Source organism: Anguilla rostrata, chromosome 8 (genome assembly GCF_018555375.3).
Source record: "Anguilla rostrata isolate EN2019 chromosome 8, ASM1855537v3, whole genome shotgun sequence".
Taxonomy (NCBI): domain Eukaryota; kingdom Metazoa; phylum Chordata; class Actinopteri; order Anguilliformes; family Anguillidae; genus Anguilla; species Anguilla rostrata.
This window is the reverse complement of record NC_057940.1, coordinates 40770007-40787456: the sequence shown is the minus strand read 5'-3', so window position 1 is coordinate 40787456 and position 17450 is coordinate 40770007. Positions and strand designations below refer to the sequence as shown.

General features: G+C 39.3%; 1 protein-coding gene across 2 annotated transcripts in view; it reads left to right on the top strand.

Annotated features, from left to right (window-relative positions):
- The first annotated feature begins 206 nt into the window (after window positions 1–206).
- Window positions 207–17450, top strand: part of col1a2 (collagen, type I, alpha 2) — a 35638-nt gene continuing 18394 nt past the window's right edge. The window contains exons 1-20 of one of the 2 annotated variants that reach the window (XM_064348270.1): window positions 207–412; window positions 2651–2655; window positions 4139–4174; window positions 4894–4977; window positions 6455–6511; window positions 8018–8062; window positions 8176–8229; window positions 8332–8385; window positions 8645–8698; window positions 9207–9260; window positions 11473–11526; window positions 12123–12167; window positions 13061–13159; window positions 13413–13466; window positions 13815–13913; window positions 14010–14054; window positions 15002–15100; window positions 16024–16077; window positions 16511–16618; window positions 17020–17073. In XM_064348270.1, coding sequence (XP_064204340.1) covers window positions 343–412; window positions 2651–2655; window positions 4139–4174; window positions 4894–4977; window positions 6455–6511; window positions 8018–8062; window positions 8176–8229; window positions 8332–8385; window positions 8645–8698; window positions 9207–9260; window positions 11473–11526; window positions 12123–12167; window positions 13061–13159; window positions 13413–13466; window positions 13815–13913; window positions 14010–14054; window positions 15002–15100; window positions 16024–16077; window positions 16511–16618; window positions 17020–17073 — 1224 coding nt within the window. In that variant the 5' untranslated portion in view covers window positions 207–342. Of the gene's footprint in view, window positions 413–2650; window positions 2656–3565; window positions 3680–4138; window positions 4175–4893; window positions 4978–6454; window positions 6512–8017; window positions 8063–8175; window positions 8230–8331; window positions 8386–8644; window positions 8699–9206; window positions 9261–11472; window positions 11527–12122; window positions 12168–13060; window positions 13160–13412; window positions 13467–13814; window positions 13914–14009; window positions 14055–15001; window positions 15101–16023; window positions 16078–16510; window positions 16619–17019; window positions 17074–17450 lie in introns of those variants that run through there. The other variant, XM_064348269.1, reaches the window with a different exon arrangement.

Below are 17450 nucleotides of genomic sequence, written 5' to 3'. Positions count from 1 at the left end.
ATGGATCTAATTAAAAGGCTGCCCTCGTCATCATCATCGCCAAATCATTGCCAATAATTCTGGAGAAGGCTGGAGATAAGGACCACATGACTCGGTGGAGCCTTTCTGGGATGGAAGTCTTCTTGGATTACTGCAATCTGATTGGTCGAGAGACTCGTGTTTGACACGCAGACAAAGGGCCCTCCTGCCATATAAATAGGGCAGATTGAACATTATTATTCTAGCATCACGGCAGCAGGTCTCTGCTAAGTTTGGAGTTACTCTTGTCACCACAACTGTATGCCTGCTTGAAGTTGATTAACAGGGCTCTGCAGCACAAGGAGTCTGCATGTCTGAATAGACATGCTCAGCTTTGTGGATACTCGGATTGTGTTGCTGCTTGCAGTAACTTCATACCTAGCAACATGCCAACGTAAGTTTGAAATATACTTTTGTGTTACCATGGATTGCAGTTTTTCCCATTTAAATGAAGGAAGATTGAACAGCACGTATACTTGTGTTGGTTATTGTGGACGTACTTCGCAAGGACAGCTTAACCAGCTATCGAGGGCTTTCCTGGGGCCATTCCGTTTAAAACAAACGGATTAAAGTCCTATGGCGGATTTTTCTTTTGTCTCGAGGATACATTCGCTGATTGATTAATTAAAGTTGCGCTCCGTATTAAAATTGGCAACACTCTGAAGAATCCCGTCAAAGTGCATTGCTTTGATTTAAATATTATGGATGTTCAAACAAGGAAATATCTACATGTGAAGTTCAGGTTTGTTGGGGGGAAAACTTTTTGTCCTATGATGAAAAGTTTGGGGCGTTGTACAAATTGTTCGGAGCGTCCAGGGAATTATTTTTATTATAGGGATGTTGAAACCTGCCCCCTGGTGGCGGCTTTCTCGAACATGAGAATCGGCAGCAGCAGTTTCAAATTTGTAATATTGGTACAGTACGTTTCTGCAACGTCTAAAGTATGGAATGTTAGTTTTTAACTAGACATTTGCCTGGTGTGTTTTCTATTTGATATAGTTTGAAATTATAAAAATTTAAAAAAATATCCTACCATCTCAGAGATATAGGTCAGACCAGACGCTTTAAAATATCTAAACTTTTAAACAAAGTTAACAGAGACAATTCGGATGATTTCGACCTTGTTCTGTACTTTGATCTTGTTCTGTTCAGCTTGTGATTTATTTGGCTTTTTTCTGGAGTGTACGAAGGTGCCACCTGGTGGATATATCGAGACAGGACATCCCGTCATCGCGCTCCGTTCTGTTACTCAGTTTCTGCAGTTTGCTTACTGCGAGTTTTTCCTTGGGAGGAATTTATTAGTTTTTATCATTGCATTACATGCACAAGCAAAACACAAACGCCTGAATCGGAAAGACGATTAAAATCTTATTGTATAAGCATATTATCGGTTATGCATAATACATCATATACAATTAAATGTTAATTCAGATAATTCAACAGGGATTATTGGCCTAATATGGATCGCGTGTTCTTTGTCAGGGTAAATAGTTTACTCTATCAGAGTTTATTTAACACTGTACAATTTATTTTTCGTAGGTGCTTAATTGTGTTCTGCTGCAGGGGCGTCTTGTATTATGTGGTATATGCATAGGTCAGATTTGACGGACTGGTTAATAATTACCAAAGAAGCCAACAATATTAATACCCAATTTGTGTTGAGCGATTGCTACAGGGTGTAACCACCGAGACGAAAAGTACAGGTTTGCAAAAATGTGTTTGTTTGTTTGTTTTTATGCACCCCGGATTGCAGGGGAAGTGGTATGTCCTACGCCAAACCATTTTTAAATAGAGTCATTTCCCTCCAAGTGCGTGATAAAGTACACTGCTGGCCGCCAGACTTTGGAGGCTTTATAATATTATAATTTAACGGAATTAAACTAAACCATATACGGACAAGTGATTTATCATGACAGGATATGATGAGGTGAAGTATATGTTCAGATTACATAGACATTTCACCTAGTTAATATGCAGTGAATACAGTCCAACAGGCATAAATTTATCAGTGAGCAACTTTGCACTCAGAATTACTTGCACATGAGAATGAGCTGCATATAATTGAAATGTGTGGTTGTTTATTTGATTTGATATCACTGAAACATGACATTTAGATATGATTACTGTTGTTGTTTTACATGTAAGCTCTTGCTTAATAAACTATTAATTGTCATAACCAAAGCATTCCTCTTAGAGCTAAACATGAACACATTGGACATATTAAAACATTTTGTACTATTATAAATGTTATTTAAAAAATAGCTAAATTGTCTGCAGGTTTTCTGTCTTCACAGTATTAATACAATTATGAAGATTTTTAACTTTTATATTGTTGTTTTGTACTAACGCAGTACAAAGAATTACTAATTTATGCAATTCATGTTGAGCATTAATTGGCAATAGTATGTTAGTAAGCATTATAATAACAGCTAATGTCTCATTTAATCTAGTGCATATAAATATTATGCGGATGCCTGAATGTGAATGGCATCAACTGAAGCAGTATTACTTAATCCCTAGTATTTGTTATCGATCAAAGATTAAGCCACCCCATCAATGTTATATTGTGATATCACTGATCTGTCTCTCTCTCTCGCTCTCTCTTTTTCTCTCTTTCTCTCTCTCACAGAAGATATGGTCAGTACAAACAATACATTTTTTGTTGTTATTAGGTATTTTTAAAAAATGTGTTACCTTGCTGTATTGCTTTGTTGTATGTCCTTAATGCAATCCCATAGTCGCTTTTGATGAAAAATGAAACTTCACCAATTTGAGCAATCTCAATCATGGCAACAACATTTCAGATTGATTCATAAATAAAGAGAAGTTAGTTTGTCCTTTCCTTCAAGGTAAAATGATATTTTCTATTGGCTACAATAATTGTCAGTCAAATGAACAGCCAACCTCACTTCCTCCCCTTAGGGGCTGGACAGTAGTATAAATGGGTTGAATAAAGGAGGAAAATTTGAATATGGACGGAGACTGAAAATGTCATCAAAATCTGAAGGGAATGGGACTTATTTATCACACATTATGAAAAGGCTGAGGTCAGAATGGCTGTTTTTGTGCATTTTTCATATTCAAATTGTGTGTGGAAATTGAGATTGCAACAAATTGATACCTGGAATATCAACAATCTGATACGCAAGAGGGGCTGGATAAAATAGAGGTCCCTTTCGGGCCGTGTGGATTGAAGATTTCTTCAAAAACTAACCCAGAGAAACAAGTTACTGGCTGCATTTTATCATGCCCCTTGTCAGCATCTTTTGCTAATTCATTAAATGGATTGCTTCGGCTTCTGAACTCATCTTGTACAACGTGCTTGTATCCCTGCAGTAGTTAGAGTCCTTCTTCTGCATGAGCTTTTAAAATGCATGTGTACCTGTGGCCATTCTGATGTCCGGCCAGCATTCAATCAACAGTTTTATCCAGAAAATAAATATTACTTGACATTATTTGTATGTCAAAGTTACGATGAATGTTGATTGAATACAGGCCTCTATTTGGTCTTTGTTCATTTCTCATAAATGTGCATGTATTTGATTGTATTATAGCACTGAATGCTGAATGCGGTATATAGTTTGGTTATTTGAATATGTGAGTAGAATTAGTAAATATGTTTTTAATGTATGTTTTCTTCCCATCACAGGCAGGACCCAAGGTGAGCAAATGTTCTTTTCAACAGCATTACCAAACACAATACTCATGAGCTCAGTGTAAACAACCAAACACATAGGTGCAGTCAATGCTTTTGCCACACTGTACTTGCACATCTTAGCAGCAGTGTCTGTCTTTCCTCAGAAATGCAAGGTCATGTTAGTTTATCCATACTTTTTTGCACAGATAGAGTGCAGTGTTTTTTTTTCTTTTTGTCTGCACATGCTGCCAAGCAGTGATGGACAAAGAACAAGATTAATAAACACGGTGAAGCTAATACACTGCGGATATGCGGATAATGCACTGTTTTTGTGCATAAAGTAAAAATCTGAATATCGGATCGCAGTGGATGAGGAATGTCAGTTGTACCATCAGCACAATGTAATGTGAATTACTAAAGATTGCAATTACAAATGATTCAATTGGAGTTTTTAATAAATTCAATTCTAAATTTCCTCTGCAGGGTCCCCGAGGAGACAAGGGGCCCGAAGGTGACATGGTAAGCCTAACCTGTTGTAATGTTTTACTTCCTGTTTTACATTAGCGGATTTCTCAGTGGGACAAACCCCCCTTCTCATTTCTCAAATGACCACAGGATATTTAGGTTTCTATTAAATGATAGCTTTTCTGACAGTGGTGTCGCTCTCAATCTTTATGGATTAGGATAATGCAGTGAAAACTGATGTCAAGGAAAGGCAATGTCTGAAATGTGAAATCCCCTTCAAACGGCATTAGTCAAAAGGTCAAATTTCAGGTGAAAAGTTCAGGTCAAAGTTCAGCCCAGAGAATGTGTACAGGCCACGCCCCACTTTAAGCAGCAAAGAGGCGTGGCTTAACTGCTGGCAGCTTTTCTATCTTGTTGTTTTTGCAGCAGTAATGATGAAATCATCATAGTATATTGTTTTGAATTATGTTGGTTTACATTGTTTTTTTTTTCATTAAATTGCTTTAGCATTATTTATTTATTAATTTGTAAATTTGCTAAAACTATACAGTTATCTTCGAACTACACAAGCATGTTATTGTAACAAAACAAATTACTTCTGTTATGAATGAGGATGTTACAAACATTAGGCCATTAAGTATTCTATTATGTGCTGTTTATTATCACAGTTTTTATGCATAAGAACCATCCAAACCTAAAATAAAATGGCTGTGTACTCAAATGTACTCGTATATATATTACTGAATTATTGACCTCTCCGTGATTTCTTTCAGGGGTATCCTGGCCCTAATGGAAGAGATGGCTTACCCGGACAACCTGGCCTCCCTGGCCCCCCCGGCCCCCCTGGTCTTGGCGGAGTAAGTCCAGAAATTTAATTTTTTATCTGTAAGATTACTGGTGCTGTTCTGCATTAAAGAGATAAATTGTGGGTTATAGCCTTGGAATATGTCCTTTACATCAAGGCATCCTAAAATTGGTATATGTTCTGACACAGCTTCCATTATTACATTTGTATGAATGCTATTTAAAAATGAACAATCAAGGCCATCTGGGTAGTGTAGAGTTATAAGCACTAGCCTACCACCGCAAAGACCAGGGTTCAATTCCCGGCAGCGGTACTTCCGGCTTGGTCAGACGTTCCTATGAACATAATTGGCAGTGTTGCATTAGCCACTCCTACTGGTTGGTCGGGGCGCCTGATCAGCAGGGAAGGGATCGGGGGGAGATAGCATGAACCTCCACATGCATTACACTCTCCTGGTGAAACTCCTCACTGTCAGGTTAAAAGAAGCGGCTGGTGACTCCACATGTATTGGAGGAGGCATGTGGTAGTCAGAGGTGGGTAACCCGGCTTCAAAAAGTAAAAAGACTGACCATGTATTTGTTCCACCACCATGCACTAAACCAGCTGAATCTAATTAGCATAACCCTTCAGCATGATGGGAGAACTAATAATTGTAACCAGCTGGTTTAGTGCATATTGGTGGAGCAAATACATGGTCAGTCTTTTTACTCTTTGAAGCCGGGTTACCCACCTCTGGTGGTAGTCTACACCCTCCCCAGACCAACAGAGGGTAGCGCATCGACTAGTACCGGGATTCACACAGGGAATAACGGAGAAAAATGGCAACAAAAAATAAATAAATAAACAATCATTTTGTTGATTAAACACATTTCATTTTGTCAGCCATGTATCCTTTAGTATTTTTCTATTTGATTTTAAACATGTAACGTTTTCAGATGTTAAATGTTAATTGTTGTTAAATGTAAGCCAAGCAAAGCACTGTCAGCCATTAAAACTACAAAGAAATCCACCAATATCTATGCCTTCACAGATTTAATTGAACTGAGTAATGTTCTGTCCATCAGTAATGGCACAATGAAGGCAATTTTCCATGTATTTTCTCCTGATGGTCTGTAAGAATGTTGGCCATAAGATCTGTCTCCATTGCACAAGTGGCAGCTATAAGCTCATTGTGACCTCATAAACACCAACCGGAAGTTAATGAGAAATAGTCATGACTGGACCCTCTTTACTTTTGTTTCCTGATGGCCTCAGTGTATGATGTCATCTGTCTGCTTCTTGCAAACTGACATGGAGCTGCTATGCTCCACTGTCACCCTGCCTTAAACTGACTGAAGCATGACTACAGAGATCCACTAAAACAATCCGCTGACTCATTTCAGTGTTACACACTTGTGTCCCAGATCTTGATAAATATAACTAATATGAAATGATGAACTAGTAAATTCTTTTCATGATGACGGTAATTATATGAAATCTATTATTATTATTATTCTTTATTTATTATTTTTGTACCATTTTTTTTTCAGAACTTTGCTGCTCAGTACGATGGATCTAAAGGCCCCGATGCAGGCCCAGGACCTGCGGTGAGTTAGTAGAACAGATAATTAGTTTTAAAATAGAGATTACAATATTTATACTTCGTAATGGTATTTTTTTAAGGAGAGCATGTCCCGTATATGTAACGTAATTGGTCTTCTGAAGATGGTGTTGTGAGGTATATTGTGGTTTGCCTGATGTTTTGGATATTCCTTTATAAAAGACAAGTCCACTCTCATGGGAGCATTTACATATGATATGACCTTATGTGATGATGCATTGGATATACCTTTATAAAAGACAAGGCCATTCTCATGGGAGCATATATTACATATGATATGACCTTATGTGGTGATGCATAGGAGGATTCTCTGTTGCACTTACAACCTTTCATTCCTCTGAGGGGAAATGCTATGTATGGTGCATTCACCTGATTTTCAATAGAGCTGCTTGAGGATTTTACCACATCCAATGAACGTGGCCAAAATGTGCGATGAGCACCAATGCACATCAGAAGCCATATCCGAATAGATACTATAATGATGTGAAACAGCAAACTATGAATCAGGCTTGTGCATGTACCATTTCCAGGTCTAAAATTTCGAATTTAAAAGCCTCATTCAAATCACCCCTTCTGTAAGTCTCCTTTTAATAAGCTTGAAGAGATTAAGCATTTTACATCTTTCCTTGTAAGTTCTATCTTTCATACCAGGAACCAATTTAGTTTCCCTTCTTTGAACATTTTCCAGAGCTTATATATCTTTCTTGTAGTACGGTCCCCAGAACTGCTGAAAATATGATAAATGTGGTTTGACAAAAGTATTTTCACATTTGATAGTGTAGTCTATTTTTGGCTGGACCGCAACAGCAGGGCCAGCCCTATAAACACGAATGTCTGTGACTGAGTGACTGAGTGATGAAGTTACACCACTGGTTGGCCGAGTTATGACGTTACACCATTGGTCGGCCAGATGAAGTGTGTTAGGTCCAGCCATATATTAGGTTTTGACCTGGTCTTGTTTAGCTATCATCTCAGTTGGAAGACTGCAAATACTTATTAAAACAGAAAATTGTCTATTTACTGTGGAGATTGATTAAAAAGAACAAAATCTTACGTGTTATAAATGATCCAATTAGAACATAATAAGTAGTCTAAAAATACACAAAGTGTGTAGATCAGTCTGAAAATACAATTGCACCACAAAACAAAATAATATTTTGAATATGTTGTGGAATGTGATAGCTGTCGATAAGATATACAGATATAGATATAGATGTAGGTATATAGATGTAGTATTTGTTGTTATCCATCCCCAGATGGTATAATTTAGTCTTCATTTAACGCAGCTGTCACCACTCTCAGTATTACATCACTTTCAGTGCCAAAGCATATCAAATGAAGAATCAACCTGAATGCCATTACTTAACGATATTAATATGACTACATACAACTGCTTAGGCATGTGAATATAACGAATCATGGTTGCAATTTTATTTGTGATGTGACAGGATCATAAGAGTCTTCTGATTTGATTTATGTTTTTTCTCCCCAGGGTTTGATGGGAATGACTGGCCCACAAGGACCTCCTGGTTCCCCGGTAAGTATACAAAATATATATTGATATGTCATAATATCTGGCTAATTTGTTTGTATTGTTTTTTGAGTGCATGAACTCACAATAATTCCTATTGATTTGCACTTTTTAAATAGGGCCCTCAAGGATTCCAAGGACATCCTGGTGAGCCTGGTGAACCAGGACAATCTGTAAGAACCCTTTGACATATATTTTCCTCTCATATAGCAGGTAATTGCCTTTTACCCTTGAACTTTAACCTTTGACTCTTTCTTTCTCCCTATCAAATAAAGGGACCTGTTGGCCCTCGTGGTCCCCCGGGACCCCCTGGCAAATCTGGTGATGATGTAAGTGAAAACCTCCATGCTTTTTCATCATGTCATCCACTCAAATTATATTTAGTGTGTATTATTATATTTTTTAAATATATATTATATCTTACAAGCTGTACGTTTTTTATTGTCATGCTGTTCGCCTCTCATGAACCAACTTCATCTAATGTATAATATGTAAGATACTCCTTTTCAATGTTATGACTGTACTATAGAGGCCACAAACCCAGAGCACAAACACAAAGTCATGCATGGCATTGCTGCTGTTCTGCAGGGTAACAATGGACGACCTGGCAAACCTGGAGATCGTGGTACCTCTGGAGCTCAGGTACAGTGCTACTTTTATGTAATCCACCGAGAAAGGGATGCTTCTCACATTTGGTGTTGTGGATATTTTCACTAAATCACTGGGGTCCGATGTCCACTTTGTATAAAGGCTTGGCCAAAGCCTTACCATTCATACTGTACGCATAATGAATCTGAGTGATATGACTGATAGTTGTAGCAACTTGTATGTCATAATAAGGTAACAGAACTATGTCATCAGATTACATGCAGTCATAAGCATTATTGATGTTTACTTTAGTAAAATCAAAGGCACACTTAGGTTTGAATGTAGTATTAATCAATATTACTTTGCCATCTCAAAAGCTACCACTTTTGACTAATTAAGTAATAAAGACATATGTAGTTTCGATAGAGATTGTCTAAGTAAACAAAGATTTAGCTATAGTTCTTATCAGTTATGCTTTTATGATTGTTTTAATGATTTTTCAGAGTATAAATTTTCTGTCCTTAATGCCAATTTATGAATGAACCTTCATCTTTCTCTGCAGGGTGCTCGTGGTTTCCCTGGAACCCCTGGCCTTCCTGGAATGAAGGGACACAGAGTGAGTGTTGTGGGCTTTTTTAAAGAACAAAACAGGAAGTGCAGCCCCATTGGTTGCTATTATCAATTCCTCTTCCTTGTCCTTTAGTACTCTACCTGTCTCCCTTTAAAATGAAGTGCAGTGGGATACTGTTTCGCAGTTCAAATTTGGAAAACCTTTCAAATGCATAAAATTTTTTATCACTCTTTGGTTGGACAGACTATTTCTGTCTGTCAGCTTCATAACACTTTAACAATAGCTCATTGACATTGATATGGGCTTCTTCAATTGTAACACTGAAGGCATGATATATTTACAATAATGAGAGGATAAACCTGGTGACAGCCTTACCTCAAATCTTGATCCCAGCCTTGCGATTTGTGTAATTACCACTTATCCTGAGCCCATCTTTGATATTTGTGATATTACCTCTAAACCTGAGCGCAGCCTTGATATTTGTGTCACTACCGCTAATCCTGAGCCCAGTTTAGCCAAGACTTAGCCCAGCCTTGTTGTCACAGCTAATCCTGAGACCAATTTTGACATTTGTGAATTAGCTCTAAACCTGAGCCCAGCCTTGATATTTTTGTCATTACCGCTAATCTTGGACCCAGATTTGATATTTGTGTAACTGCATCTAATCCTGAGCTGGCCTTGATATTTGTCACATTACCACTGATCCTGAGACCAGGCTTGGGCAACCTTGATTGGGAATGCTTTATTGCACTTTATGCCAAGGCTTGGATAAATACTCAATTCTGATTGGTTGACAGCCCTGCATTATATTTGTGTATATGCCTGATAATCCAGGTACTCTGCCTCATTACAGTTCTAAATCACTAGGTGAATGCCTTAAAATTGTAGGCTTAGAAATCCCAAAATGAAAGGAAATCTAACAATTACAATGGGTTATAACAGTTGATTCACAAAACCAATAGCTAATATGTGGATAAGAAAGCTTTTTTTTTTTTTACCAGCGAATAGCTACGCTTTTTTGTGGTCAGTGGTACAGTATTTATTAAGTTTGGAAATCATAATGTAGTGTAGTTATGTAGATTAGATTAAATGACACAGCTGGCTGTCTGCTCACAATACTGGTAGCTAAATGCATCATACCAATGGTATCTTTGCTTAGTTTTTCTTTGTTGAATGTCTTTTCTCTTTTCTTATGTTTTTTTATTGCTGATAGTCATAGACAACTCTGTACTATCCAAACTCTAGTGCCATCTGCCATTGTAAGAGGAACTCTATTTCGCTAAGTGGCAGATGTGTACATACTGGTTTTAGTTTTGTACTCGATTAAAACTTTTAGAAAAACTGTTTTATTTTATTTATTTTATTTTTTCCATGCATGTTAGCTGTAGCAATGGCATACGAGATATAAACCACTCCATGGCAGTGCCTATACAAGAATATATGGCAACTCAGGGTGGTTAACCAATCTGTTGTGCCATATATTCCCGTATATGCACTGCATGTTGTGGTATATATATAACCTAAATCAGGAACTGTGAGGAGTAATCTCCCTCTCATTGCGGCATGAAACAAACAATAATAGGCCAGCCACTACATTAGCTATTCACCTTAAAGGTCCAGGAAACTGGACTTAAATTGTGGTTTTATTCCCCAGAAGTGACAATTGATTGTCTTCTTAATATTTAACACTAATTATAATTGTAATAAACACTGTAATAAATAATCTAAACGCATTAGATTATCATGTTCAGCAGACAAGGACAGGACGAGCGTGTATCCTGCACTTATCAACATTCATGTCCGTAAGACACATCATTGCATATTACATATAGAAAGGATTTCATTAGACTCAAGGTTTTTGTTAAGTAACTGACACCAAGTTAACCCCACCCATTGAAAATATTCCGTTTAGCCAAGGGGGAAAGCAAGCCAAGTCCAGCACAGGCTTTTATACGTTTTTTTATTTTTCAAGAATATTTAAAAATATTTCTCGTCCGTTCGTGAATGCAAAAAATTATTGAAACATCACATCAGCAAAAAATTCACAGATTTCAGTTTCCTGGACCTTTAATTCTTTTGAAAATAATATGTGTGGCTGTGAAGGGCACTGTGAAACATTCCCCAGACTGGAATCAACTGTATTTGACATTGATTTTAATTTAACAGACAATTAAAACTGTAAGAACCATCTACCAAAATATAGATAGAAGTAGTTAGATCGTTCAAAGCTTAACATCACATTTTTTTATACTTCCAGGGATACACTGGTCTGGATGGACGTAAAGGAGAGCCTGGTGTCTCTGGCCCCAAGGTATGCACCTGACAGTCACATCCATACTGCCCTCTCCTTCACCTGTCCACAGTCAGTCACATCCGTACTGCCGTCTCCTTCACCTGTCCACAGTCAGTCGCATCCACATATGCATACACCCATCATCTACTTAATCCCATCACTCTTAATCACATCCACACACGTCCCCATCACCTACTCACCTAGTCACATTCATACACACACCCATCAACTATCCACTGCCACATCCACACACACACACACACCAATAATTTGCTCACTGTCAGTCACATACATACACACACCCATCACTTACTCACTGCCAATCACATCCACACACAGACCCATCAACTATCCATTGTCAGTCTCATTCATGCACACGTCCATCACCTACCCACTGTCAATCACATCCACACACACACCCCCATCACTTACTCACTGTCAAGCACAGTAAACTTCAAAAGCATTCTTGGCACTGCACAAGTCTGTGTATTTAATTAATAGTGATAAATAATGGTAGTTACTTCCGAATAATTGACAAGGCTAAGCTAATGCCTAGCTGGACGCACTGCCTGTGACCTTTACTGAGATGCAGTTTCATCCTCTCCTTCTCTCAGGGTGAAACTGGTGCTCCTGGTGCAAATGGCTCCCCAGGTCTGATGGTAAGTTACTCCAGATATGTTCCTTACTCTTTAGTGTTCATAGTTCTCTGCAGGAAATGTAACTCTGAACAAAGTGTATTGTGGGAGGCGCTGTCATGTTTGCGTTGTCAGTTCCTCTTTTGCACTGGTGTTATGGTCAACAGTGGCTCACAGATGATTAGCACAGTAAACGTATCTGCATTTTAACCAAATGATAAAGCTGTGCCCTTGAGCATGATGTAGTTTCTTCCTACTCTCATGATTTGATTGACTTGTCTGTTAAATTGACACAAGGCACCTTTATTTTAATGTTACTTTAAGGCCAACTACACCTAAAAGAAAAACAAATATTATTATGTAAGGAAATTGCAATGAAACCTGCATTTTTGTTCTTTTGTTCTTTATTTGTCTAAGCATCCCGATACAGTACAATATAATACAGTACTGAACAGCATTTTTTTATCAACACAGGTTTTGTCTCACTTTTTACCTCAGATTTCCTCCTGTACTGCTAACACACTTCTTTGAAAACTTGATATCATTAACTACTGGTGTACCCTTGCCTCGGCTGTACATGAGGGACACAGCCCATGCCGTTGCAATCTAGAGACACACATAGTCAACTGTAATGGCGCTCATGTAGGATGTAGGCCTGTGTTAATTGATCCCTGTACATGGGTTGCGTTATGTACATTGCAACATCGTTGTGAACAAGGACGCTTTGTTTAGATTGTGTTTCAGTGGCTTTATGATTTTTTTCACATATTTCTACAATAAGACACTGGTACTGGTGTCTTATTGTACTTCCATTTTGTATTTTATCTGGATTAGAGCATGTATTAAATGAGTGAATGAGGCGAGAGGTTGGGGGATTCGCCTGTATTGGTGACACGGGCGGTCTTCTGTCTCCCCAGGGTTCTCGCGGTCTTCCTGGTGAGAGGGGACGTGCTGGCTCTGCTGGCCCATCTGGTGCTCGTGGTAGCGATGGAAACACCGGCCCTGCCGGCCCTGCTGTGAGTAACCCCACGTTCCTCTTAGTTCTCACTGAACATTCATTTGTGCCAGACAAGGGGCTCAAAGTGCCGCGTACATTTTCATGGACTAAAGACGAAGACTCACATTTAAAACGGAACTCCAGGAGATGACTGGAGCACTACCATTTTTCATCACCGAAGGATTGAGAACAGCCATGATGACCACTTCATTTGGCTAGTGGAGTGTGACCTTTAACCTTGCTTGAATGTCCCTCTTTGCTGCCCCCCTCAGGGTCCTCTGGGAGCTGCTGGACCTCCAGGCTTCCCAGGTGCTCCTGGTCCCAAGGTGAGCATCCTTTCGGGAGTTTTCTTCTTGCTAACTGTTTCTCATTTGATCTCCTCATAGGGAATCATCATGTCAGAATGCTTTCAATTACAAAATGTGGTAAATATGGTGAATGAGAGCCTGTACCTAAAATAGGCTTAATCACTGCCAAAATGTCTCAGCATTAATGTTTGTTAATATGGATATTTTTAAGGCAAGAGCAGGCTGGTAATGAAATTTCATGACAACAGAAACAGGAACTTTGAAGACAAAAAATTCATGAATGTTAGTCCTCTTAAGGTTAAATCTTAAAAAGCGAATCTTTCAGCCATTAAATGGTTCTGATGGTGTACACTTCATACCTGACAGGGAGAAGTTGGCCCCGGTGGAGCCTCTGGACCTCAGGGAGCTCAGGGTGCAAGAGGCGAGCCCGGTCCCAGCGGCGTTGTTGGCCCTGTTGGCCCCGCTGTAAGTACTGACCATCTCCAACCCACCTCGTCATACATTACCATTTGTGTTCACCGAACAGCCACACTTAACAATGAATCACTGTTTGTTTTGTAGGGTAACCCTGGTAACAACGGTCTGGCTGGTGCCAAGGGTGCTGCTGTGAGTATTTACTTGAGAGCATCAGCATTGTTCTCGTATTTTTTTATTTGTAGCATGCTTTCAACGTTTATCAGTGAGACTATGCCAGTCTGGAAAAGGTCATCATCTTCCGTTCAGGCCTTGAGTTGTATTGTGCAATATTTACAAAGAGACAGCCCAATATATATTTTACCATGGCTTTAAAATAAAACCCGGACCTGTGCAAAATCAGAATTGTATAAAAAAACAGTGTTAACATGCATGGGCCTCGGCTGTGTGGTGTATTTGAATGCAGTTCTGTATCAATCCCCCGAAAACAGTTGTGCATCCCATCATATAAATCAATGTTTTAGGAAAAGCAAATTTGCAGATATTCAGATTCCTGTAGTAGTATTTGTAAAAATGAATGACTGCTCCATATCGTGAGCATGTACATATGTTCTTCATGTGAATTTGTAAAAAGAAAGCTATTACTGGGGAATAATCAGTATCTTAGAGATTTTTTTTATTAGTATCATTTATATCAGATGGAAAGATCTCATTAATAAAACATTCTACTAGCTACATATTCTATCAGCTGCTAAGCTGGAATCTTTAGTCAAAGTCAAATAGGAGGGGTCAGCTAGGAGGCTGTTTTAACTTTTGTTTAACGTTTGTACTGTACAACGTCTGTCAAAAACAACATGATAACTGCCTACAATTCAGATTATTTTTATGCTCTTTGTAACAATAGAGCATAGAAAAAAACTGAAAGGAGCAGTTTAGTTCTTTGGTTTTCAGTTTAAATAAAGACATAAATTAAGAGGGGCATCCTGGCTTATTCACTGTTGTTTATTTGACTTTTATACACGTGCCATTAAAGATACGCACATCATCAGATCGGGGCGGGGACTAATATGTGCACTCATGTGAAGTCCTTATTAGAGAGTTATCTGAATGGGGGGCTGCTTGCTTGTTGCTGTCTGTAGGGTACCCCTGGTATGGGTGGCGCCCCTGGTCTGAGCGGCCCAAGAGGAGGACCTGGCCCACAGGGCCCATCTGGACCCTCCGGAGCCAGAGGCCTCAGCGTAAGTTCTGCGTGACCATAGACCAAGGAACACCTTTGTCAAATTAAATACTCTCTGTGTTTTAAAGGAAGAAATCTACGAACGCACAATATCAGGATCGTGTCAGTATCAGCTGTATATAATGAACTTATCGCCATTGGCTGATCAGCGAATATTGTGACACAACATGCGTCTGACAGAGAGGCGACGCATTTGATGCGTTGCTGATGCTGCAGATTAAGTGGAAATGCCATGCTCAAGTAGACCAATCAGCCATTTAAACCTCTTTTTAATATTTTAAAAAATATTTATTAAAAGCTCATTAGCTCTTTAGACGCATGCCCGCTGCTTCATAATAAAGTAAGAAAGGGTTTTGTTACAGAAATAAAATTTGAGTACATTTTTCTTCATTAATTAGCATCTACGCTCATCTCCTTGTTCCATGAACGCGGAGACTCGGTTGGAGTTTGCGTTTGTGCTTTAGAGTAACTGACATCGGCATCTGCATCAGTCAATATGACCAGCCAAATACGGGATATTGATATCAACCAAATTTACCATATTGTGAAATACAAACCCCTTTAATTTTTAATAAGTAGAGCTGGTTCTATGTACAAACTGCCTGCCTGTTGAACACATACAGACTATTTGATGAACCCTGAACACGTTACTGTCCTGCCTATGGGCTGGTTGGCACAGGCTCTGCTGGTTTTTGTTGGTACTCTGCACTTAATTAATCAATAAGAGCAGTTGAATTAGGGGAAAACACACACCAGCAGTGTTTGTGGCTCTCCAGGACCAGGGCTGCAGATCCTCACAGAGGAACAGTCAAGTGGAGAGAGGCTCTTGCCTACAAACAGCCATACATGTGGAATGCCTCTACATGGGGGCATTGATGGCATGTGGTGACTGCAGGTGTTTACATGTTTGTTTTCCCACCTCAGGGTGACCCTGGTATCGCTGGTGCCAAGGGAGACACTGGTGGAAAGGGTGAGCCCGTAAGTATCTATTCTATTCAGTTCAATTAAAATGTGCTTTATTTGCATGACAAGTTAACTTAAATTGATGGGACATACAAAATGACAAACAGACCCCTACAACCAGAAGAGGGGAAAAATAGAAAAAAAGAGTAATAACCCCCCCATACACATATGCAAGTATAGATACACACATACACATAAAAACACAAACATAAACACACATACACACACACGCACACATGCACACACACACCTAGGTTAAAACATATTTAGTTTGTAATATAACAATTTATGAACCTGTCAGTATTAGTAATTAGCACAGATGATATTGTGTACAGTACCACTACAGTATCTCTCTCTTTCTCTCTCTCTCTCTCTCTCTTTTTCTCTCTCTCCCTCTATCTCATTGTTACAAGTTGAGCTACAGTAATTGCTTGTGTTCCCTGTGTAGGGTTCTTCTGGTCCCGCAGGCCCTCCTGGTCCTGCTGGTGAGGAGGGCAAGAGAGGTACCAACGGAGAGCCTGGCTTAAGTGGGCCTGCTGGCAGCCGTGGAGAGAGAGTGAGTACAGCTGCCCTGCAGGGCCCAGACTATGGATGCAGCGTCAGGAGCGTCCCTCTGTTAGGATGCTTATCTTAACAGCTCATTGGACAGGACGAGGGACTCCCAGTCCGCCGACTGTTATTTGCATACTGAACCAGGAGGTCAGGAATAGCACAGCTGCAGGCAAAATCAGGTGCTGATTGGAAAGTCTGAATTTTTTTTCTGCCCTAGCCTGAGCACATGACTACTCTTGTCATTTGTAGTTAGAGAGAAGGTCGTTAACAGAAGCCTGTGATTGACTATTGAAAGCTCTAGTCACGCTCAGTATACTAGTCTAAGTAGTGTAAGAAACTAGAATGAGACATGCAGCCGTCATATTGTCAGGGCTTGAATCAGCAATGGCATTTTTTGTCCGACAGGGAACCCCTGGAACCCGTGGTCTTCCTGGTGTGGAGGGAAGAGCTGGCCCAATGGTAAGTCCGTAAAAAAGGGACACAGTTTTACAACAATGATCACATATCAAATTGTCAAAATAAATAAGCATCAGCTGATTATCATAGCCAAATGGTAACTAATCTGTCACAAAATGGAACTCATATAGAAAACTGCTAAGAGGTTATTAGGGGTCTTTACCAGGCCCCTCCTTTTCCAATAACTCCACCACAATTGTGTGACAGTGAATAACGACACTTATTACATGGCTTTGTTGAATCCTCATTTCTGATTGGCCACTTCAGGCATTCTACGGTCAAATAATTCAGAATAATGACTGATGCTATCGTTAACAGACTGCTAATCTTATCACTCCACAGAAAGAAGTGTGGCTAATTTTCAAATTTGCTAACTCGCG